General features: G+C 39.5%; 5 protein-coding genes across 6 annotated transcripts; 2 read left to right on the top strand and 3 right to left on the bottom strand.

Annotated features, from left to right (window-relative positions):
* Window positions 1-227: 227 nt before the first annotated feature.
* LOC111779720 (recQ-mediated genome instability protein 1) lies at window positions 228-4,622 on the bottom strand. The gene is made up of 8 exons (XM_023659841.1): window positions 4,009-4,622; window positions 3,667-3,837; window positions 3,402-3,547; window positions 3,040-3,167; window positions 2,005-2,393; window positions 1,391-1,501; window positions 1,181-1,309; window positions 228-1,061 (listed from the first exon to the last, which is right to left on the bottom strand). The coding sequence occupies exons 1-8, from the start codon at window positions 4,549-4,551 to the stop codon at window positions 891-893; spliced, it is 1,788 nt and encodes a 595-aa protein (XP_023515609.1). The 5' UTR covers window positions 4,552-4,622; the 3' UTR covers window positions 228-890.
* Window positions 4,623-5,090: 468 nt separating this feature from the next.
* LOC111780444 (SWI/SNF complex subunit SWI3A) lies at window positions 5,091-7,910 on the bottom strand. Its single transcript, XM_023660862.1, has 7 exons — window positions 7,756-7,910; window positions 7,027-7,565; window positions 6,425-6,904; window positions 6,049-6,227; window positions 5,913-5,962; window positions 5,515-5,675; window positions 5,091-5,404 (listed from the first exon to the last, which is right to left on the bottom strand). The coding sequence occupies exons 1-7, from the start codon at window positions 7,838-7,840 to the stop codon at window positions 5,225-5,227; spliced, it is 1,674 nt and encodes a 557-aa protein (XP_023516630.1). The 5' UTR covers window positions 7,841-7,910; the 3' UTR covers window positions 5,091-5,224.
* Window positions 7,911-8,466: 556 nt separating this feature from the next.
* LOC111779933 (protein DEK-like) lies at window positions 8,467-13,739 on the top strand. The gene is made up of 11 exons (XM_023660135.1): window positions 8,467-9,415; window positions 9,491-9,524; window positions 10,548-10,627; window positions 10,773-10,832; window positions 10,999-11,109; window positions 11,194-11,274; window positions 11,353-11,427; window positions 11,880-12,363; window positions 12,905-13,002; window positions 13,093-13,123; window positions 13,228-13,739. The coding sequence occupies exons 1-11, from the start codon at window positions 8,798-8,800 to the stop codon at window positions 13,380-13,382; spliced, it is 1,827 nt and encodes a 608-aa protein (XP_023515903.1). The 5' UTR covers window positions 8,467-8,797; the 3' UTR covers window positions 13,383-13,739.
* Window positions 13,740-13,969: 230 nt separating this feature from the next.
* Window positions 13,970-17,429, top strand: LOC111779934 (omega-hydroxypalmitate O-feruloyl transferase-like). The gene is made up of 4 exons (XM_023660136.1): window positions 13,970-14,230; window positions 14,440-15,656; window positions 15,841-16,293; window positions 16,389-17,429. The coding sequence occupies exons 3-4, from the start codon at window positions 15,853-15,855 to the stop codon at window positions 17,247-17,249; spliced, it is 1,302 nt and encodes a 433-aa protein (XP_023515904.1). The 5' UTR covers window positions 13,970-14,230; window positions 14,440-15,656; window positions 15,841-15,852; the 3' UTR covers window positions 17,250-17,429.
* A 1,634-nt stretch (window positions 17,430-19,063) lies between these two features.
* Window positions 19,064-22,193, bottom strand: LOC111780256 (membrane-anchored ubiquitin-fold protein 3-like). Of its 2 annotated transcripts, none has more exons than XM_023660606.1 (4): window positions 22,079-22,193; window positions 21,749-21,942; window positions 21,107-21,277; window positions 19,064-19,367 (listed from the first exon to the last, which is right to left on the bottom strand). In XM_023660606.1, exons 2-4 carry the CDS (start codon window positions 21,876-21,878, stop codon window positions 19,312-19,314), a joined length of 357 nt encoding a protein of 118 aa, XP_023516374.1. In that variant the 5' UTR covers window positions 21,879-21,942; window positions 22,079-22,193; the 3' UTR covers window positions 19,064-19,311. The 2 variants fall into 2 exon arrangements, with proteins under 2 accessions (XP_023516374.1, XP_023516373.1); XM_023660605.1 differs by having other exon boundaries at window positions 21,749-21,979; window positions 22,079-22,189.
* Between the last annotated feature and the right edge of the window lie 111 nt (window positions 22,194-22,304).

The raw sequence follows: 22,304 nt of genomic DNA on the forward strand, positions 1-22,304 counted from the left end.
TAAAGCTTCTGTTCACACGGCTATACAACAACTCTTTTAAACTATATTCACACTCTCAAATGAACCAACAACCGGTCAACTCACCGTCGGCAAAAATCTTCCTTACAATTTTAAGAGAAAAAAGATGATACCTGAATGTGACGGATCAACTGATATTTAAGAGTAAAACTTAAAGAGTGTAAAAGCATATATCCCACAATGATTTGTGTCGTTTATCCGACATCTAATAATCATAAGCCAAATGAATGTTTTTATTTAGAATCGACTGACTAACAGAACTTATTAGAAGCATATGTTGTGCCAATCACAGGAAAATCGTCTCTGTTTCATAACTTCAATTTCTATTGAGCATGTACACAAAATAGACAAGCATTTGAAGGAATCGATAAATATCGAATGTCACCGTGCTGGTTGTAGTAGCGTTTGAAGCATTCTCTACAAGCTCTGCCACGGCTCACTTGTCCTGTCGACACGGGTTGATTGCCTATCAATTCTCTCCTTGCCATGGGTAACCTGATAGGTTAGATCAAAATGAACACCACCACAACAAGAGTACCAATCTTGATCAGTTTAGGCTCTCCTCTGACCACTGGGCCGAGTAAAGCTTCCAGGAAAAATAATGACTTCGTTCCACCATGCTGTGCTGATGACGACCTATATATAAGACCATTGATTCCGCTTGCAATTATATCCAACCGGACCGCATCGCATAGGATTTCATGTGAATCTGCGGCCCATCAAGCTCTTTTCATTTGTCACTGTCAACAAGATTCTGTCAGCTCGAAAGAAGCTTTACTGCCTTAATCCCCTCCCCAGTCCAAGATTTAGGCTGTGATATAAATGAGTTTAAATGCCGTTGGCCTCAAGACCCCTTTCTTCTCGCCCTTCAATTAAGGGGACACATCTATAGGGTCTATACGGGCATGCTCATTGGTTTGAACAGCATTCGAACATTCGAGTCTTCTCAAAAGCAACCAAGCATCAGATTCCAGACAACCCTCCTCCATCTCAAGAACAACTGGCAGAGAAGACGTTCTATTCATCTCAACCAGCATTGTACCCTTTGATGAAACAAGATAACGATTCTTAAATTAACTAAAAATATACTCACAAATACAGAAAAGGCATAATGTTTTCAAGTTAGCGGGAGGGGAGGAAATACTTAATGCCATCAATTTACCTCAAAATTTACCAAGAAAATTTGGAACTGTCTCAAAGCCTCCTTCATGCCACTCACTACTTTGACATCAGAAGAACCAAGAGCATCTGTAACATCCTTGGGAGAATGGCCAATCGCTTGCTGTACAGCCTAATAGTCAGCATAATAAATGTTCAGCTACGGTTCTCCTTAACTAGGGGGTAAGCATGATCTCTATGGTATTTGACTCACCTCGTGATCAATGAGGACCTCAGAAATGAGGCTGCCGTCATCAACATAAGCATGTAGATCGTATGTTGTCCTTTGCCTGAATTGAAATCCTTTTACACCAGTCAAAAAGCACTGCAAGTAACATAAAGAGAATTAAATTCCATTTACATATTTCACTTTCATTCATTATGCTCGACACAATTCAATATGAGCAGGCTGCAAGCACTTAGTCAAAAGGAACAAAAAAGATTCTTTCCAACAAATCATGCTTAGCATACTCGAGCATCAAATTCTATACATAGATCAGCCAGATATGCAACTCCATGCTTCCAGTTACAATTATATCACATCATCCACGTACGGGATTTCCTTGACCCTCAGCAGTGCTACTCGAGATAAACAGGAATGAGATTGAACGTTCATCTAATACTGTCTATAAGTTGCACATATATTGACCGTATTACTTACAAGTTAGTTATCTAACAATTAATCTGACCAGCGGATTGATGAACTAAATTTTAAGCTTCAACAATGAACTTACAGCTTTTACATACAAGAAAAATGTCCTGCTTTCTTTTGGAACAAGAAGTAAGTGTTTAGTCATCTAGTCATGAAATATGAACTTTTCTTCCTACCTTGATTTTTCCACGAACTGATGGAGATTTTTCCTTCCCTGATGCCCACTTAGCCGACAAACTAGCCAAGTAAGTGAAAGGCATTTCCCTATCACCAGATAAAATGAGTGGATGCTCAATATCAACCATATCGGTGTCCTCTACGGAATTGACCATATTGGTGCCTTCTATCGAATTGACCGTATTGGTATCCTCTATTGAATTGGACATAATAGTAGACACAGTTCTAGCTCTACTACTGGGAACGGAATGTAAATGAACCTCCTCAACATTTGAAACAAAATTAGTAGATAGCTCAGAATTCGCATTTGTTCTGCTGACTGGGGTTGTAAATGCATCACTAACTGGAGCAGTGACTGCTTCATTTCCCCTATGGAACATGTGAACACCTGATAGTCAAATGAGCACCAGTGTCATATTGATTTCTGGAAATAAGAAGAATGAAAACAGAGAAAATTTGGAAGAATGGACGGTCCAAAACAACAGAGATCTTTCCAGTTTACACAGATTGCATGAAATTCCAGACCAAATAAATAAATAAAACAAAACTTGCATCCAAGATAAACTTGGCCAGTACTCATAGCTAATCCAGGGACAAATATCAAATGCCTAGTGTAATTGACCCTGAGATCTGCGTCGGATTCTAGTAGGATTTTTGTTCTTCCTACTTTGAATTCTATAATGCTTTTTATTTCAGAATGAATTGGGTATTGATGAATTAAGAGTGGACATCCATTTTTCTTCCTCTTCCATCTCTTCCTGTTCTTGTTCCATCCTGTTTTGCCCCACTATGGTCTGTATCAATAGTTGAAACAGACTAGAACAGAAATGCAACATATTAAGAGATTGAAACTAGATAACATTGTCCAGTTCAAGATATAAAGTAGTAGTGGCTTAGGTCACTAAAGTCCAGGAATCCGACATATAGAACATCATACCAGGTTTGCTATCTTATTCAACGTCCAGTTAACAATGTAAAAAAATCTTTCTCTTGTCCCGGAAAGAAAGGAAGGAGAATATTTAACCGATTAGTACCTTGGTCTGAACGAGAAGGTTCAGCATCCACTATTCTGCTAGAGGGCACGGGCTCTGGAACAGTGTCCGATGGCCATGCGGCATGTGTGGCTCTAGTTGCCAAGGGAGGAACCACGCCTGTCCTCGTTCTGAACAAGTATAAAAATCACAAATTACGATAACAGAATACAGTGCATGGAATTATTCTGCCATAATAAGCTATGCTCAAGAGAAAGACCAAGAGAAACAAATTCGACCCTACAAGTACATGGTGCATATTTGAAGTCTGTAAGCAATCAATGTCAAAAGATAAAAGAACGAGTTTTAGACAGTGGAAAAGGAAATCATCCATGAAAACTTTGTACTCTTGGCCTCAACGTTACCTCCTTCCTCTAGGTGGCTTGTTCACTTCATCAACCAGACGCTGCCGAGCTGACTCCAGTTCTTCAACCAGACCTCCTAGAACCTCAAAAGCTTCAGGAACTAGCATTAGAACCCCACGCCGTACAGTTACATTGCAGATCACTACCTGTATAAAAGCTATAAATAATTGATCCCTACATCAACTAATCAAGTATTCTAGAAGCACCTAAACCTAGTTGGGGAAAGAAAAGAGCAATTGATCGAGGATTGAGAAAGTTAAGAAACCTTCAACCCAGCAGGTGCTAAAACTTCAAGACCCTTAATAGGCCTGTATTCCATGCCAAAAACTCGCTGAACACCATCCGTCATAGACAGCTTAAGGCACCTCTTAATACTCGCAGGGGAAGTCTGATATCTACCCTTTAGAGGACAACTGATGTTAACTATCTCATCGACCTGACATGGAAAACAACTCAGCAAGGACTCTACAATTGCACCTACCTCAAGCCGTAGGTCATTCTTATAATATCTGAAATTTTGCTAAGCTGCCAATGAGCTTAGATACAACAAATAAAAGGGAAAATTTTTAATATAAGGGAATGAACTCAAAGAACCGGCAAAAATAACCTGCAGTACGTATGGACCAGGGAGATCAACGAGATGCATAGAATCAACATTTTCGGGCAGGACACCAGCACCCGCGTAATTCATATCAGAAACCAAAAACTGCTCAAAACACAGCTTTCCTTTCTCTGCTGGGTTGAGGCTCAAAAAACCCGGTACAGACCCATGATGGGCACGGATACAGGCATCCAGCCACTCTCTGTTCAAGCTTAAACCAAGTCCCCGAAGGAACTCGCTCACAGGACACGACGGCTCGCGGGAAGCGACATGAGGATTCGGCTCAGGCGAGTGACGGAGAGAATGATCAGAGTCCGGAGAGGGAGGCGAGAGATGTTCGGAGACATCGATAAAATCTTGTTCGTCGTCGTCGTCGGAAAGTTGGACGGGCTCAGAAACGTTGGGATTAAAATGAGAGTTAAGATTGTCGATAATGGGAGGCTGAAGAGAGGTGGCGGAGGAATCTGGGCAGTGAGGATCATGTTCGAAGTCTTCGTTTTCGTGGTCTTCATCGGAAGAACAGCTCAGTCGAAGGCGCCTTCTGGGCATCGTGGCTTCACTCGGGAATTAGGGCCTTCGAATTTGTTCTTCCCTCCACTTTGTGTCTGTGCAGCGGGAGAGTATAGGAGAAATGTCTTTTATTATAATTTTAAAAAATTATAGTTATATTGTCTTTAGGAAAATTGCAATTTTTTACCGCCCCCTTCATTTTCGTATTTAAATTAGGTTGAATTCATTGTCCAATTTTCATTAAGTTACATTGATTTTAATGCTCTGTCCTTCCACAATTATTCAATTAGATGATTTGTTCCGAGTCCTGAATTATTTTATTAAAATACATTGGACAAATGTACTCGTAGTTCTCATATTCACGCTCAAATTCACGCTCAACTTTACCTCAACCGAACCCGACTGCTAAATGTTGTTTTCGCGAACAAAACAAAGGTTTTTGCTTTAAACTAACTAAGATCAACTCAGAATCCAAGACTTTACTTTGAAGAATTTAGGAGTATGGTCTCATCAACATCACCTACAGCCAATATCCATATCTTCTTAGACTCTTAGTTAGCAACGAAAATTCTCTCACATCACCAGACATCAAGTGTGGAATAATCTTTAACGTGAGATTAAGATACAGATATTTTCTTTGCATTACATCGAATGATATCATTTGGGACAGACAGACTTTGTGTATAATAAGTAAAGAGTACAAGAATAGTGGTCAAGATCTCACAGAAGGGTAATCCTTCCACCTAGAGATACCAAGATCAAATGCAGATTGCAACACACTAACCCGTTCCATCAACAGTTTATCTTCTAGCTCCTCAATCACAGGGTATTCTGCTTCCATTATTTCCTCCAGATCTTCAAAATGCTTAATTTTGCGTTGCATCTTCTTCATCTGTCCACCATTTTTTTACGGGAAGTAAACGTTTATCACTTCGCATACAATCGACCATGTTTAACTGGAACTTTCATATTAGGAGTGTGTAGTTCATAGAGAATGGTTACCTGTGTTTCTATCATTATCGCCAACAAATATTCAATTTCTCTCTCTTCTTGATCAGCAAGTAATTTTGCATGTGCGGCAGCAGCGCCAAGTGCTGTTGCTGTTGCAGCTCTAATTCGCAAGATCAAAGGAATGTCATCTTTGTCCTCTACCATTATATCACCTAAAGGGGAAGTACAGATAGCTAAGCTAAGGTTAAAGGCAAGACACAGAGTAATGAACCGAAATGCTGAACCATAAAACAAGAAAGGGAGCTAGCATTGACACCTAAACCACCCACACCAAAAACGCAAACAATCCTAAGTTCAGCAGACATGTAGTTTTTCTATTTGAAAACATGGTCCGACAAAATGGAAAACTATATATAATCACTCAGCACTTCTAAGTTCACAATAAGTACCTGATTGAGGCCTCTCCTCCTTCGGCACTGAATCATCGTTATCGAGAATTCTATGGAAGAAGTTTACAGATAAATTTATCTCAGATGTCAAAAAAGTATTGGCCAAAGAATGAAAAGTGCAAACAAAAATACAAACCTCTCAACCTCATGATTTGATTCGGTGGAAGCCGCAGAACACAATCCATTAGGTACAAAAAAATCTTGATCATCAAAGACTTCTTTCGGATATAAGTTTTCGTCACAAAGTGCAGCAACAGAAGCAGTAGCAGCAGCCGCCATAATATGTGGCCCAACCATGCTTGATATCAAAGCTACCTAATAGCATAGGACATGTGTTTATACATCAGCTACTAGAGAGCAAAGTCGAGCCATAATACATTTTATGGGCCACCATTCAGCAATGAAAAGATGACCCTCAACAAATTCACTTCGCTTCTATACAAAGAATGCAGTTATGTTAAAATGTATTTGTTTGAAAGGATAGTTAACAAGACATGGTACATAAATCCTACCTGTTTCATCAGAGAACTGCTCGTATCTGGAACAGAAGCAGTGCACTGTCGCTTGGGAGGACCTTGATTCTCTTCATCTTTGTCCTCATTTATGTCCTGGTCTTCACTTCCGGCAACCTCCTGATTGTTAGATGGAGAGAGTCTAATTTCTTTTTCACTGGTGACGTTGTTATTGGGACCTCTAGCCTCGTTCCTTTGAGCTTCAGAACGTAACACGAAGTCCCCAAAAGGCAACTCCACGAGCTTCAATATACAATCCAATTTAGTCTTAGTTTTAACATTTTGAGCAACGAGTTCCCAGTCATCTCCATGCTTCAAAAAGGATTCCAAAAGAAGCAGAGTTTCTGCCTCAGTCCACACAGCTCCGGTATTAACGCTATCTTCAATGAACTCCTTGGTCTTCAACTCAAAATCTTCCAAAAGCCTCTGCTCCCCGTAATTTTTATCATTGAAACAATTTTCGCAAATTAAATAACCATCCTACGTATAATATAAGAAGACGAGAGTTAGACACTCATGAAAACCCATTAGTGGAAAAATGGAAAGGAGATTTACAAATAGATACTATGGGAATATTCATTTACGTGATAGCATGACAGTACCTTGGCGCATTGATGGTATCGAGATCCACAAGACTGACCACAATTCCCACACACTAAAATCTTCAGCTTCAACAAGTCAGTGAAAACATCTGAATAAGAAGTCAGAGGGGGCGATTTAAACCCGCTCCCATTAACGATAGAACTGTCTTCCACAACAGGTGGCGCTGAAATTGGCTTGACCGAATTCGGCATTGCTCCCACACGAATCCCATTGGGAACCCCCTCTTCAATCTTAATTGTAGGGCTGTCTCCATCTACCACATCCTCGGAATCGTTACCATCCGAAGTTGCGGCAAAGTTGATCAACCCCCATGTCTCCAAGAAAATAAACACCTTATGAAGCAAATTAACATCCCCCACGAGTGACTTACGAATTTCGGTGAATGTAAGCCTGCTTGAAGGCTCTTCCCTGTACTTATTGATAATAAAATCTCTATACTCTTTGTATATGCGCGGTGTTCTTGATATTGAGCTTCCATCAAAGAACTCCTTCAAAGCAGACTTCTCAGTTTCGTGAATTTCATCCCACGAAAACCAACCTGAAGAATTAATTAAACATTCAGTGCCACTTTAAAAGACTCTCCCGCCTTCTTCGTTCTTTATTCAATTCCCTAAGCTACCTAGTAAGTACCCAAGAGAGACTAAATGGGAGAGGAAGTGGCCAGTTTCTAGGGTTAGGGCATTGGGCGGAAAATGCATAGAGTGAGAAAAAGAGAGGGAGAGACTTACTGGAGTGACTTGGAATGGTGTACAGATCGAGCTCTGGTTCGTCTGGAACTCGTCTATCACTCGGTTCCCGCTGTGAGGTGTCCATCGCGAACCGCGCGGTGAGCTTAGTCGAGTCCGACGTAGCTTTTAGTATTTCTGCGATGTAAGAAGCGCAGAAGTTGNTGACGTAATTATATGACGGTCCAGTAATGTCGTGGCCCAGTATCACTGAGTGTGGGCTCTGCATAAGCCCACAATTGTTTTGCTCCTTGTAATATTGGGCCGTCTCCTTCCCTGGCCCTACGTCATTCTTTCTCAACCCAACCAACCTTGTCTTTTAAGGTTTAACTAAACTATTATCAAACTAATTTGTTTTAGATACATATAGTTGTAAAAAACATGATAGATATTTTTTTTGGGCTTGTAAATCTTTAAACTCTATAAAAAAAATTATGAATCAAAATTGTAATTTGGCGATAATTGAAAAAATTAATGATATATAGTAATTTTAAATAAAAGAATATAATTTGGTCCACCAATAGGATGTTGCGCAGAAATGCGAGAATAAATAAAAAAAAGTGCAATAATGTATTGGTAACAGCGAGAAGCACACGTGGGCAGCGCAGATATATGGGGTTATGCCAATCTGAATTTTATTTGGTATTAATAAAAAAATAAATAAAAGGCAAAATTGGAGGGGGGATTGCCGGGAGGGAAGCAGGAGGGGATAAAAAGCAAAAAGCAGGCGCGAGCCCGCTAACATTTTTGTTTTTGGGTTCTAAATTTTTGAAACCCCGCTTGTTCTCCCCGCTTCTTCTCCCCGCCCTACTCAGATTTCATTTGCCTTTGTCACTCCTACAACTAACCCAATTTCTCCGATCCCATCTCTCTTTCTCTTTTCTACGCGTTTTCACTCCCCCTTCCTTCCCCTGCTACTACTACTGATTCCCTTCTTTCTTCCTGCTACTCTTTCTAGGGTTTCTACCCATTTTTCAATCCCTTCGACTTCCCCCCCTCTACTCTTCTCTCCCAACAATTCCAGGTTTTCTCCTCTCTAACTTCCATGGCCTCTGAGAACCCAGAAGACAACAAAGCAGAGGACGAAGCTCCTGTCGAGGAGAAAAAGCAAGAGAGCAAGGACGGAGATACTTCCGAAGGCCTAAAGCCGGAAAAAGAAGCCTCTGCCATAGCTGAGAAAGAAGAAGCTATAAGCGCTGAGCGCGGTCCTGAAGAGGTAAATGGCGATGCTGAAGTAGAAAAGAGTAAGGAGGATGAGGAGCAGAAAGGTAAGCCGGAAATTCAAGAACTAGGTGATGAACAGGGCACTGCTGCAAATGACGAACCCGAAGATGAAAATTATGACAAGAAAGGGGAAGACAGCGCAGAGGAGGAAGATGAAGGAGACAACGAGGTTGAAACTGAAGGTGAAGGTGAAAGCGAAGAAAGAAAAAAAACGAAGAAGGGATCAAAGGCAGAAGCTAAAAAGGGTAGAAGGGTGTCTGCGAAATCAAGGAAAAATTCTGCAGAGAAGAAAGGAAAAGACGACTCTAGTTTGAAGGAGCCGGTCACGCCAATCATTGAGAGGCCAGCCAGGGAAAGAAAGACAGTTGAGCGGTTCTCCGTGCCATCACCAGGCAGGTTGGGGAGGTCTTCCGCAAGCAAAACGCTCTCAATTGAGAAGGTTTGTTAGTGTTTCATTGTATGTTTTCTTACTTCTTGATTTTTTCTTTTGATAATTGCGCTTCTTGTGTTTCAGGGCCGCGGCACTACTCTCAAGGATATTCCAAATGGTATGTCTTTATTGCTATATAAAACCTTCCACCGAATTCAAATACATGCTCTTTATTATTTAGTAATTGTAGTGGGCCTTGTTTCCTGCTACGCTTATATTTATCATTCTGTCAACCATCGCGTCTTCATCCAGTCCAGGTTGTGGCTGATGTTTTTGCAAAATTGTTCTTATTACTATTTTTATGTGTTCTGTTGATCTGCCCGAACGGTCGAGTGCAGACTGATATTGCTATTATATTTAACATGATCTCTTACTTTTAATTTTGGGCTGATGCATTTCTTCCTCGTCTCATCCTTGGACCGTTCTGTCTGTTGAGTTGAATTTTGCTGTTTTATATCAGCTCTCCGATCCAGCTTCTTATAATGGTCTTCATAACATTTTTGGCCCTTTTCTCCTGTGTTTTATCTCACATTGCTTGAAGTTTGATTTTCAACTGCAGACGGGAAAATTTGAAACTGCTATGATAAGCCACCGTAGCTTGGTCAAATAGTCAAATTCAATTATTTTGAAGACCATTAGTTAATATTGTAGGAATTTCATGCATTAGAAGATACAGTGTAGTTGGCTGTTTTGTGAACGCAAAATTGGTCAGGTTGTATGTAGATAAATAAAAAGCCTGGTTACTTTATGGATCCAAGGAGAAAACTATTCACCACTGCCATGAATTTCTCATATCCCTCGAAAGTCAATTGATTTAATGACTTTGTGTGTATTATAAATGGCCATTAGATTAACTTGGAGGAAGAGTTTAAGATGCCTATTAAAATGAAATGTGTTGAATGTGAGTGTTTGTGTGCTTTTATTCAGTTCAAAGCATTATAGATCTTGCATGCTTAAAACGATGTAGTGGTTCATCAATTGTTTGTTTCCGTGTCTAAGAAGTCTGATTGTGCCTGTGTCTTATCTTGTGAGAATCAATATGAAGGACTTCAAAACTAATGCTGTTTTGAATTGTTCCTTTAAACCTACTTTGAGTTTTTAAATATGCCTTCTTTTTAGCTAACGGTGAAAACTATTTTAGTGGCTTTCAAACTATCAAAGAGAAAAGCTGACGACAATCTGCAACTACTTCATACAATTCTGTTCGGAAAAAAAGCTAAGGTGATAATAGTATTCTTTATTTTGGTGAAGCTATTTTGTAGGTTTCAATATTTTCATTAACTGACAATAGTTATTCATACTATCTTTATTTGTTGGATGTTTGTACTAATCACTTTGTGCATATTGGAATGCCTATTTTATGCAGGCTCAAACCTTGAAGAGGAATATAAGCCAGTTTTCGGGTTATGTTTGGGTTGAAAATGAGGTAATTTATCATCTAGCTTTTACTACTTTTAGTATTCAAAAGAGCATTGAATCATTATATAATGTGTTTCAACTATGAGTTGTAACATGGCGTCAATTGAATAGTCTTGATTTTCAATTTTGTAGCTGTATATGTATTTACTTTTTGGTTCATGTGTTCTTGGCAGGAAAAACAAAGATCAAAGGTGAAGGAGAAGCTCGAAAAGTGCTTCAAAGAAAAATTGGTGGATTTTTGTGATGTGCTAAATATCCCAATAAACAAGACCACTGTAAAAAAGGCAAGAATTTATGAGCCAATAGTTAAAGCATATATTGGATTTATTTGTTCTGTCTCAAACTAACTTCTTTGGTCCTGTCTTCAGGAGGAACTTTCAGCAAAGTTATTAGAATTTTTGGAGTCACCACATGCTACAACTGATGTTTTGCTTGCTGACAAGGATCAGGTTTTACTCGATCATTGTTGTATTGTGTATCATTAATTGTTAGCTTGTTAAAGGTTTGTTGTCTGTCTAAATTTTCAGAAAGGCAAAAAGAGACGGAGGGCCAGTTCAGGCAAGACAGTTGGTTCTGGGGAATCTGCAGAAGTGCCCGCTAAGGTGTTCACTCTTTTGTTTATAGGGTCTTTATTTGGACACTCTTTCATGGCATTGAATTTTTTTTTTTTTTTTTTTTTTTTTTTTCATTTCTACTTTGAGTTTGATGACTTGAAATTTCCAAATAGTTCAATTGCAACTTAGAATATTGAATCCCCAGCATGTGTTTGGGTTTTAGAATACAAATATCCACAAGTTGATAGTAGATTATAGTTTGTTCTAATTCAAATGCGTGACTTTGTTTTGTAAAGAATACAATATAAAAACGTGTTATATTTGAAATGAAGAAGCTCCTACCCAGAAAGAAACTATCACAACAAGACTTTTCAATTCCTATTAATCATGAAAAGGCTGTAATTACAAGAGAAATCTTTGTGGTTTGAAGTCCAAGGTCTACTAGTTTGTGTCTAACCTTTTCCTTGCTGTTAATTGAAAATCTTTTTGTTACCCTCTAGAAACAAAAATCTCAGCCTACAAAGAAGAGAAAACATACGCCTGAAATGGAGGAAGAAGAGGATGATAAAGTTGAAACCTCAAACGAGAAGGATGGTCCTCATGATGGGGATGGTGATGTGACTGTATCGAAAGAAGAGATTGATGAAAAAGACAAGTCAGATGAGGATGATAAGACACCAGAGAAAATGGCTAGTCCAAAGAAGTCATCTAAGAAGGCTGGAAGAGATGGTTCTGGGTCTAAATCTGTTGAAAAAGCTTCTTCTACAAAGAAATCTGCTGCAAAATCTGCTACAAAATCAACAAAAAAATCACCTAATTTGACTTCAAACAAAGTTGATGCTGGCAAATCTGCTGTCTCTCCATCAAAGCCGAAGGCCACATCAAAAAAGCAGAAAGTTGAGGAAAAGAAGCCTGTAAAGGAAAAATCTTCGGGCAAGAAACAAACAAGCAAGGCCCCTGCAAAGGTTTTGGTTGAAGAACGCGGTAAAATACTTTGCCACTAATCATTTCTCCTTTGTCTGTTGTGCTCATTCAATTCGTAATCTCTCTTCTCTTGGGGGTGCTCACATCAAAATATTTTAGTTTCGATCTAGATAAATGCCTATATAGTAATTATTTCATATTTAAAGTTTGTGGTTGGGGGATTAGGGTTAGCTCATTTTGTGCATTTGAGCTTTATTATTCACTTGCGGAAGGCTTAAGCCCTATTAGTTATAATGCTTTAATTACAAGATCTTTGCGACTCATTTGCTCAACCGAAGGTTGTAGTTTCCCTCTTGTCAAAAGGATATAAATCCTTTTCCAGTTACGTAGCAGTAGTGCACCACTCGGCCATGTTTTGTAGAGATAGATACAGCCAAGAGAGACTGTTCTGTCAGGACCATTTACCTTTATTCTTCTTCACAATTGCCTGGACTCTTTTTTATCGCAGCAAGATTGTTTTTTTTTTTTTTTTTTTTTTTTNTTTTTTTTTTTTTTTTAATGAAAGGAACACTGGCTTATGGTTCACTTTCTATGATACTAGGCAAGGGAAAAAATAGCAAGAAAGTTAAGAAAGAACCCAGCAGAGAGGAGATGCATGAAGTTGTAGTTAATATTCTGAAGCAAGTTGATTTCAATACCGTAAGTACAAGAATTTGGTCAGATGGGATTCGTTATGAGTTGTTATAAGTTATTGTTTATTCATAATTACTTTCGTTCTGTCACGTGCAGGCAACTTTGTCTGACATTCTCAGGCAACTTGGTATGTATCTCCTTGTAATATTCACACACGTACACAGGACTGCTGGAATACTCGTGAAAGATATTGCTTGTTGATTTTGCTGACTTGGCCACTGTTTGTAATAGGTACCCACTTTGGTGTGGATTTAATGCATAGGAAAGCAGAGGTGAAGGATATTATCACAGATGTGATAAATAACATGAGTGATGAAGAAGAGGAAGCTGATGATGATGGTGGTGAGGATACGGATAAAGAGGAGGACAAAGATGAGGATGCTTAACTTGTTTAATAAATCCATACTTTTCCGTAGCCCTGACCGAAGATCATAGAACGCAATCCTGAATGATCATCTCTTCATGATCTCAATCAGCGGTTTGATTGTTGAAGTACATGTCTAGATATCTCTGGCTCGGTCTGTATAATGTATCTTATAGATTTAAGATTTTTAGTAACTTGTTAGCCTAGACCCATTTTTTCCCTTCCCCCGCAAACTAATTGTATTTTAGTCCTCTCCCTAGACAAGTAGCTAGTTGATTACATCTTATCGATGGAATGAGGTTTAAAATATTAGAATGCAGAGATGATTGTGGCGAATTCCTACATCTTGGTTGCGCTCTATCATCGTACAATTGGCTTTAATGTCTATATTTTTTTTTTATAATAATCAGGGTTGAAGGAGATGGAATGTATCTTGTGCTCTTAAATCCAATGTCAGAACTCAGAAAAGGTCAATTGGTGTAGCTGGCATGCAAATTCTTACATGCTCAAAATTTTATTGGAACTTCTGTGACAATTTATTTTGGCTAGTTGCTGGCGGTGCTCAATGTACCAACTTCTTTTGCAGATTAAAAAAAAAGATTTTTTTTTTTAAAATTTTAGTACTTGTTGAAGTGTTTAATTATATTGACTGTGGCATGTAGAAGCTGAAGCAGACTGCTTGTCCATTACTAATCCCTTGCTAGGCGTCTCACCATGTCACAGAAGCAGACAGCTCCGTTGATTGGAAAGTGGGAGCATTGGAGATATTACCAAGCCTGAACCCGACGGCGACACACAGTCTTGGCAAGCTGGTTTTTGACATCCCTGGCGCTACTAACATACTTCGAGACGCTCCCTCTTGTTTCACAGGTTTCCCGACAATTCCTTCCTTTTGTTAAGGTTAAATGGTGCTATACTATTGTCCATTTAAGGCATATCTCCTTTGTGATTTTGTTTTTGGTTTCAATCAAAATATACCTCGTTATTCGTTTTCTGGTTTACTATCATGATCACGTTTGTTTACTGCTCTTGAAATCCCACGAGGATAGTCGTTAATCTTGTAATAATGTCTCTCTCAGGTGACTAAGTTTAAATGTGGTCTGTTCGTGGTTGGGCTGTGCGTGAGCCACAGTGCTGTTGATGGGATCGGGGCTATGGAGTTAGTGAATTCGTAGGGTGAAACGCAAGGCCCCTTTGATTGCCCCCCTGTTTCTAGATAGAACCATTCTCAAAAGCTCGAGATCCTCCCCTCATCGAGTTTCGGTACCATGAATTTGCTGAGATAGAAGATATGTCGTCAAACATTTGCAAGCTTCATGGAGAGGAGATGCTTCAGGCCCACCTGTTTGGAGCCAGAGAAGCTGAATAAACTCAAAATGGAAGGGTTGGAAGATGGGGTATTGAAGGGCTGCACCCAAGTTAACTCACTGTGTAGCGCCGATGAGCTTCTGGAAAAGCCACAGTCGTATCAGGAGTGGGGATGGTTAAGAAAGCGGTGAAGATGATCACAGACGGCTACATGATAAAGAAGAAAAAGGGGGGGTGGGGAACGCAGATTTGAGAGAGTCGACGAAGATGACATACTACTCTGTTGCATTGTGATGGACAGAAAGCCTACCATCTTGAATGCAACTGGCGATAGTACATTTTTTTTAGTAAGGTTTCGACTTACATCTCTTCTAAAAGAGAGGTACACGTCTAATTATTCAACTACTAGAGTTCACACGGAATTGATTTTTTTTGGGGAGAAATAAACGTTTAGTTACTAGAGTTCACCATTTGTTTATTATGAACTTAATTAACGTATTGGTTTAAACCAAGAGCAGGGGAAGTAACCTACAAAATCCCATCGAAATGAAAAACAAACAGGATTGAGGACTACAAATTTCAATTAAAATCTCATTACTTTTGTTTGAAGTTGTCTCCAAGTTCATATTAGATACACGTTTCATCCTTCATTACACTTACCAAAAAGTCATCTTTTTTGTTAACAAAATTTGTAAGGAAAATCAATCATGTTTCTTGGGGAGGGGAGAGAGGGAGCTCCAAGTAAACAGAGTTTGGACGCCAACTCTCACCAACTAGGTGGAAGAGCGGTGGCATCCCGTATCGACCCGGCCTGACTTGGTCCTCTCGCATCATCAACCATTCAGAATGAAACAAAACGCAGTGCACGACTCAAATTAGGCACAACTTCCAACCACCCTCACTCTGCCTCTCTACCATCTGCTTTATATACATATACAACATCAACGCCCTGCCACTACTATCATCTTTCTAACCCTTTTCATTTCAGGTAAACACGTGATTTAGATTTCTCCTTGTTAGCTACTGCAAATCGTGTTGTTTCTAACACATTCTGCATCCCATTGTTATGACTGTTTCTCATTCGTTCCCCATTCTTTCATTTCATCCATAATTTCAACTCCTCCATCTTTTTTTTTTCTTTTTTTTTTTTGTGTATTTGAATTTTGGGTCAGATATCGAATCAGATGGCTGGCAGTGGTAAAAGGGGTTCTCAACTCGACGTTGAGCAGCAGAAACCCACTCTGATCACCCCCGCAGAGGAGACACCGAAGGTTCTCTACTTCCTATCGAACCTTGACCAGAATATTGCAGTCATCGTCCGCACCATTTACTGCTTTAAATCAGAGTCCAGAGGCAACGAAGATGCTGCCCAAGTCATTAAAGATGCTCTTTCCAAGGTGCTTGTCCATTACTACCCCCTTGCAGGGCGGCTCACCGTCAGCTCAGACAGGAAGCTTATTGTGGACTGTACGGCGGAGGGTGCTGTCTTTGTGGAGGCTAAAGCCGACTGTTCCATTGAAGACATTGGTGATATAACGAAGCCTGATCCTGACACTCTTGGGAAGCTTGTCTATGACATCCCTGGCGCTACCAACATACTTCAGATGCCTCCTCTTGTTGCCCAGGTTTCACGACTACCTCTCTCTATGGATTGTGGTTAATTCAGTTTCACAGCAGCCTGATTTAACGTTGGCTTGGATGGTTGTTAATTAATTCACAGGTGACTAAATTTAAATGTGGTGGATTCGTTGTGGGGCTGTGTATGAATCATTGTATGTTTGATGGGATTGGGGCAATGGAATTTGTGAATTCGTGGGGTGAAACGGCAAGGGGCTTGCCTTTGACTGTGCCGCCGTATCTGGATAGAAGCCTTCTCAAAGCACGAGAGCCGCCGATGATCGAGTTTCCTCACAGCGAATTCGCTGAGATAGAAGATGTGTCGAACACTTGGAAGCTTTATGGAGATGAGGAAATGCATTATCGGTCCTTCTGCTTCGAGCCGGAGAAGCTCAGTAAGCTCAAACAGAAAGCGTTGGAAGATGGGGTTTTGAAGAGCTGCACCACGTTCGAAGCCCTGTCGGGATTTGTTTGGAGAGCAAGAACAGAGGCTCTACGAATGCAACCCGACCAACAAACAAAGCTCCTCTTCGCCGTCGACGGAAGGTCTAGATTTCAGCCCCCAGTGCCGAAAGGGTATTCTGGAAACGCCATCGTTTTAACCAACTCACTATGCAGCGCCGGTGAGCTTCTGGAAAACCCTCTGTCTTTTGGGGTGGGGCTGGTTCAGAAGGCAGTGGAGATGATCACAGACAGCTACATGAGGTCCGCCATCGATTACTTCGAAGCGACGAGAGCAAGGCCGTCTCTGGCGGCGACTTTGTTGATCACGACCTGGTCGAGGCTGGGGTTTCACACGACGGACTTCGGGTGGGGGGAGCCGGTGTTTTCAGGGCCGGTGGCATTGCCGGAGAAAGAGGTCATTCTGTTCCTATCTCATGGGAAAGAAAGAAAGAGCATAAATGTTCTTCTGGGCCTTCCAGCTTCTGCCATGGAAATCTTCCAGCAGGCCATGCAAATCTGAAAGGACAAGAATACAAAATGATGAGGAAATTTCATCTTTATTATTCATCCCAATGTGTTGTTTTCATCCAATTCCAATTCCATTTTTATTCCTATTTCATGTGATTACCCATATTTTTCTGTCAATTAATAGATTGTTCCGCGTGTTGTTACGTCAATAAAATTTTAATATATTGAGGTATTGTCATTTTGTATTTTGGATTTTCATTTCCTATGAATAGAGGAATATTTAATATATATATTTAAAATTTTGAATCTACAAAATGGTAGTAAAAACAGGATTACCCATCAATTACTTTAATTAATCTAATTCTTCTTAGTTTAAATAGGGAGATTAATAGTCTAATTTTTATTTTTTTTTATACCCAATAACATTATGAACAATTATTGGAATTAAATAAATGAATAATCTAATTTTTTATATTTTTTATTAGGTAGTTGAACGATATTACACTAAAATAATTATAACTAATTGTTATTTAAAGTTTAAATGTACCGCTCATTTACTTTTAAAATAATTTCATCATATTCAATGACTACATCCAAGGCGAATATAATATTGGGGGCGTACTTCAAAGCTATAAAGCTTCCACATAATGGTCGACGTACACCATGTAGTTTGAGAAAGCAATGTTCTAAATCATATGTGACACTCGAATAATGAAAGGTATGTAAATGTAAACGAACCCGCCATGCAGAAGGGCCTTTCATACTTCCTTCGGCTGCAGTTTCCCGCCACAGTCGATTCCCCCCCGCCGAATCCTCTGTTTAAACAGATGCATCTATCTCTAAGGCCAAAGGCATTGCCATGTTATCTCTGCATGCACCCATGAAAGCTAGTGTTAAGCAGGAACTTATTGCACCTATACGCACGCTAAGAATGAGCAACAATCACGAGGCATCAAATGCGTTTCCCTAGTTTATTGATCTCAGTTTTGAAAGCAAGTCAGATTCGGAGGTGTAAGTAGTTGACGGAATTCTTGGAGGAGTTACTCCCGAACGACGTGGATGGAGAGTTTTCGAAGAAGAGGAGGCTGAAGGAGTTAGAAGTTGCGTTTACCTCATGGTTTTCTTCCGCCCGCGGCGCTGGACGAAAAGCATTCAATGGCGGTTCTTTTGCCCCCCGTCAACAGAGGCGGGTACTGAACAAGAGACGAGGACTTCGAACACAAATGCTTCCGCCTGCAAACAGTTTTTGGAAGGCAGGAGATTATGAAGGAGCTCATTGGAATAGCAGGGACTCATCAACGGGTATGGGTATGTCTTAGTGCCATGCTTCCCACATCGAGTCCCTTCATTCCCAAAAAGTTTAAAAGTTGCTCAAAGTTTATGATTTCGGATGGCTATTTCCATATGATTCTCCCATGTAATCTGGAATTTCCACCACCGAATACATTCTCCAATGAAGCCAATAGTTTTAGGGGATACAGAGGTCCCTTTTTCTGAATATTATGGGCGTACCATTTACTCGAAATGCCTCCTCTTTTGGACAATTTGGTGGGGATCATTGATAGTCAAAATTCAATCCATGTCGACTCTTCAGGTATTTTAATGGAGGTTTGACACGGATGGCATGCCAAATAAACAATTCAAGGCTGGCTGACCAGTTTAGAATGTGATCATTTAAAAGTAACATTGCAGAAAGAAAAACCCTTTCAAAGAAGTTTCAGATTGAAAAGGAATACACACAAAATTTTCAAACGATGAGATCGCATCAGATTCCTTTTATAAAAGGAAAATTTCCCATTCTACTACCTTCATAAGGACGACGATTAATCGTAATTAGGATACTGCTAGTAAAGTATTCATAGCACCTTATCAACTTAAATATAGCCCTCTTCTTTTAGCTGCAAATCCTCAAATAAGAGAGTAACCAAAGAATTTTGAAAAATCATGAGAAAAACTTCACAATCATATAAAAGAGAAACATGTCCCCCACATCAATATTCCTAAACACATCATTACCAAATTACCAGAAAACATTTATACACAAGAATATGGCTAATAGCAACCGTGTTTTGGAAGATGATTTACCAAACGAATCATATGACTGGTGTTGTGTTTCAAAGTATGGAACAGGAGCAGACGATCTTCTGTTGTGAATTGTCAGTCTTTTTCTCTGTACCATCAACATATCGAAGTAAATATTTCATAGAACAGCAAAAAAATACCAGACTGATAAAAAACAAATTCTATCAACGGCCACAAGTTCTCCAAGGTTATGATTTAAGGACCACATTCAAGTTTGACTAGAGAAACACTGCAGTCACATAAAATTGAATTAAAACAAGTAACACTTAGCACATTCTATTGGAGAGGAGAAGGAGTGCTAGCGAGGATGCTGGCCCAAATGGGGTGGATTTTGAGATTCCACATTGGTTGGAGAGGGGAACAAAACATTCTGTATAAGAGTGTGGAAACCTCTTCCTAGCATGATGCGTTTTAAAAACCTTGAGGGAAAGTCTAGAGACGACAATATTTGCTAGCGGTGAGCTTAGGCTGTTACAATTGGAAGATTTGAGTTTTTTTTTTTTAATTTTATCGGCCCTTACAACAATCCAAGTTCTTTCTTCTCTAGCTTATTTTATATTTTCCAATGATTAGTAGAAGATGAAAAGGAAAAAAATAAATGATAGGAAAACAATGAAGAGGGAAGAAGAAGCAAGAGTAAAGAAAAGGGAAAAATCATGAGAATACAAAGAGTGGTTAAGGGTATATATCTGAATCCTCAGTCAAGGGTTATGCAAGAGCATCTTAGCTTTAGAGAGGTAGAACGATGTATGTGTTCATATCTAGGTCAGACACTCAACAAATCCCTTTGTTCGCGCGCAGACATTCCTCAACAGAAGAATAGGAAGAAGACTATTGTTCACACATTCACAACAAACCTCAAACTTCATCCAACATCTATACTATATAGTAATTTGCCATTAGATTTCCAAGGTGATTAGTTAAATTTGCGGGGTTGACAGGAAATTTTATCTTCACTGACAGAGAAGAATAATAGACCAATTAAGCCCCCTAGTTCTTTTATACTTGCGAATGTTTGGGCCAGCTTGTAAACATCTCGACCATTCTCACGGCACAATTGCCTACCTTACTACATTTGTTTACCAAGGTACCTTGTAGGAAATTACATGTAGCTTGAACCCATGCTCTTTAAGCTTTTCATTATTTACACAGGCCAACCCATGGCCAACCATGGATACTTCTCACTGCATACTTTGTAAGGGAGTAATAGTCAATAAGATGATCATACGGCTCTAACCTTGTGAAATGGGTACAACCTGCTAGCATATCCTAACCACCCAAAGAGGGGACTAGAACACCCTTCTTCATTTAAAAGCCACAAACAATAGTTGAGGACAGGATAGAGAAAAAAAAAACAGGATAAAATCTGGAGAAGAAAAAAATGAAGAAAGAAGGTTCTCTAAGAGGCTCATGATATAACTCATGGGACTGCATGCTAAGATTCGGCTTTCTCGTTAGCACAGGTCGAGTTACAACTCAAAAGTACTAGTCAAAACTCATTGAAAGCAGAATAAGGATTTTGAAATTGTTATATCCCATTAACTCCAGGAAGTGTAACAAAAATGGTTGTTAAGAATTAGAATCAGATGAGTATTCTCCTAAGTTCAAGCCAAAAAACCAACAATTTGCTGACTATATCAGTTGAGAATGCGATTCCAACTCCTAAGACCACACTTATATAGACTTGTCGTATAAATCCAGAGTACGTGAAAAACTATGGGGCATTGGAGAAAGGGGGAAAGAAAACAATATTGAAGTAGAATTGTAAAGGGAACAATCAATGGCCAAGAAAATTATATTTATAGATAAAACCTCAAAGGAAATCACCTGTCTTAGCTTTCGCTAGGGATGGCTGTACAACAACATGCATTATGGTGACTCCTCCCGTGGACTCACCAAAAGGTAATTTACACTGACCAACAGTCTTGTTATTTTCCAAAATTTTTCCAGAACTTATCAGTTTTACTTCACTGGCTGCCTTCGGAGTGATTGTTTTGCCTAAAAACGAAAAAAAGAAAAAAAGAAAAAAAAAAATCATCCCAAAAGGGAAAAAAAATCAATATGAAAACAAAAGCAGAGAAAAGAAAATTGATAATTCGTCCAGTGAACGAAGACAATTCTTAAGAAACCGAAAATACAAGCATGAGTTCCTAACAGTAAAACGGCACACAACAAAAGATTCAATGTGCGTCCTCCGAATGACCGCGTAAATCAAGAATAACAAAACGACGTATAACCATCTGCCAAGAATAAAATATTTAGTCCTAAAAATAGCTCTCTTAAGCTAGTAGACTATAGTATTAAAAAAGAAGGATTGACTAACCATAGAACATGCAGTATTAACGCCCGGAATTCACATACGCGTTTGCAGGAGAAAAGCATATATATATAAAATAAAAAAAAGCCGATTGCAAATTGAGTACTCATAGCTGAAAAGGTTAGGGAGAAGCTGAAGAGTAAATTTCGAACCTTTGGGCCAATCGGACACTATTCTCTGCTTGAGCACATCTATTGTGGATGCGGACGAGTATCGAAAGGGTCCAATATCAGAACCATCGTAGAGCCTGAACTTAATGTCAATAAAATCGTCCTCCGGCATCTGAGTTGAGTATCCTCAAATCAGGTACAAGTGTTGGATCCCGACCTTGAATTGATCGGATGCCCTAGAAGGAATTGAAAGCAATTCCAACAGCAACGAAGCTGGAGCAATTACAAGTGCGAACACCATGAAAGATCCGAAAAGGAGAGTAATTGTGGATAAAGTGAAGAAAAAACGAGAATTAAGAGGAGAGAAGAGACCTTGTGAAGGCGTCGATCAGGCCAAGGCAGTTTTTCCTCCCGGCTGCAGGCTTTTTGGGAAGAAGAATATTAATCCAATGTGTATATTTCTTTCTCAAATTATGAATTTATAAATATTATTGAAGTTGTTGAAGTGAGGAAGAAGCCAAACTAAGCGCCCGCGAAGGCACAACTCCAAGGCAGACCGATTCTAAAATCGACGCGGTCTTCACTTTATGTCACGTCA

Source organism: Cucurbita pepo, chromosome LG18 (assembly GCF_002806865.2).
Source record: "Cucurbita pepo subsp. pepo cultivar mu-cu-16 chromosome LG18, ASM280686v2, whole genome shotgun sequence".
NCBI lineage: Eukaryota > Viridiplantae > Streptophyta > Magnoliopsida > Cucurbitales > Cucurbitaceae > Cucurbita > Cucurbita pepo.

Bases quoted from the DNA above. Each gene is read 5' to 3' on its own strand.
- LOC111779720 (XM_023659841.1), bottom strand. From the start codon at position 4,551: ATGCCCAGAAGGCGCCTTCGACTGAGCTGTTCTTCCGATGAAGACCAC. The intron at 3,548-3,666 runs GTTTCTTAACTT...GCTTTTATACAG, and splicing joins TAGCACCTGCTGGGTTGAAG to GTAGTGATCTGCAATGTAAC. The intron at 2,394-3,039 runs GTACTAATCGGT...TTTGACTATCAG, and splicing joins ACCTTCTCGTTCAGACCAAG to GTGTTCACATGTTCCATAGG.
- LOC111779933 (XM_023660135.1), top strand. From the start codon at position 8,798: ATGGCCTCTGAGAACCCAGAAGACAACAAAGCAGAGGACGAAGCTCCT. The intron at 10,833-10,998 runs GTAATTTATCAT...TGTTCTTGGCAG, and splicing joins ATGTTTGGGTTGAAAATGAG to GAAAAACAAAGATCAAAGGT. The intron at 13,003-13,092 runs GTAAGTACAAGA...TGTCACGTGCAG, and splicing joins AGCAAGTTGATTTCAATACC to GCAACTTTGTCTGACATTCT.
- LOC111780256 (XM_023660606.1), bottom strand. From the start codon at position 21,878: ATGCCGGAGGACGATTTTATTGACATTAAGTTCAGGCTCTACGATGGT. The intron at 21,278-21,748 runs GTTCGAAATTTA...TTTCGTTTTTAG, and splicing joins AGTGTCCGATTGGCCCAAAG to GCAAAACAATCACTCCGAAG. The intron at 19,368-21,106 runs GTGATTTCCTTT...TTGATGGTACAG, and splicing joins CCTAGCGAAAGCTAAGACAG to AGAAAAAGACTGACAATTCA.
- LOC111779934 (XM_023660136.1), top strand. From the start codon at position 15,853: ATGGCTGGCAGTGGTAAAAGGGGTTCTCAACTCGACGTTGAGCAGCAG. The intron at 16,294-16,388 runs GTTTCACGACTA...ATTAATTCACAG, and splicing joins TGCCTCCTCTTGTTGCCCAG to GTGACTAAATTTAAATGTGG.
- LOC111780444 (XM_023660862.1), bottom strand. From the start codon at position 7,840: ATGGACACCTCACAGCGGGAACCGAGTGATAGACGAGTTCCAGACGAA. The intron at 7,566-7,755 runs GTAAGTCTCTCC...TTAATTCTTCAG, and splicing joins CACCATTCCAAGTCACTCCA to GTTGGTTTTCGTGGGATGAA. The intron at 5,963-6,048 runs GTTTGTATTTTT...CTTCTTCCATAG, and splicing joins TCAAATCATGAGGTTGAGAG to AATTCTCGATAACGATGATT.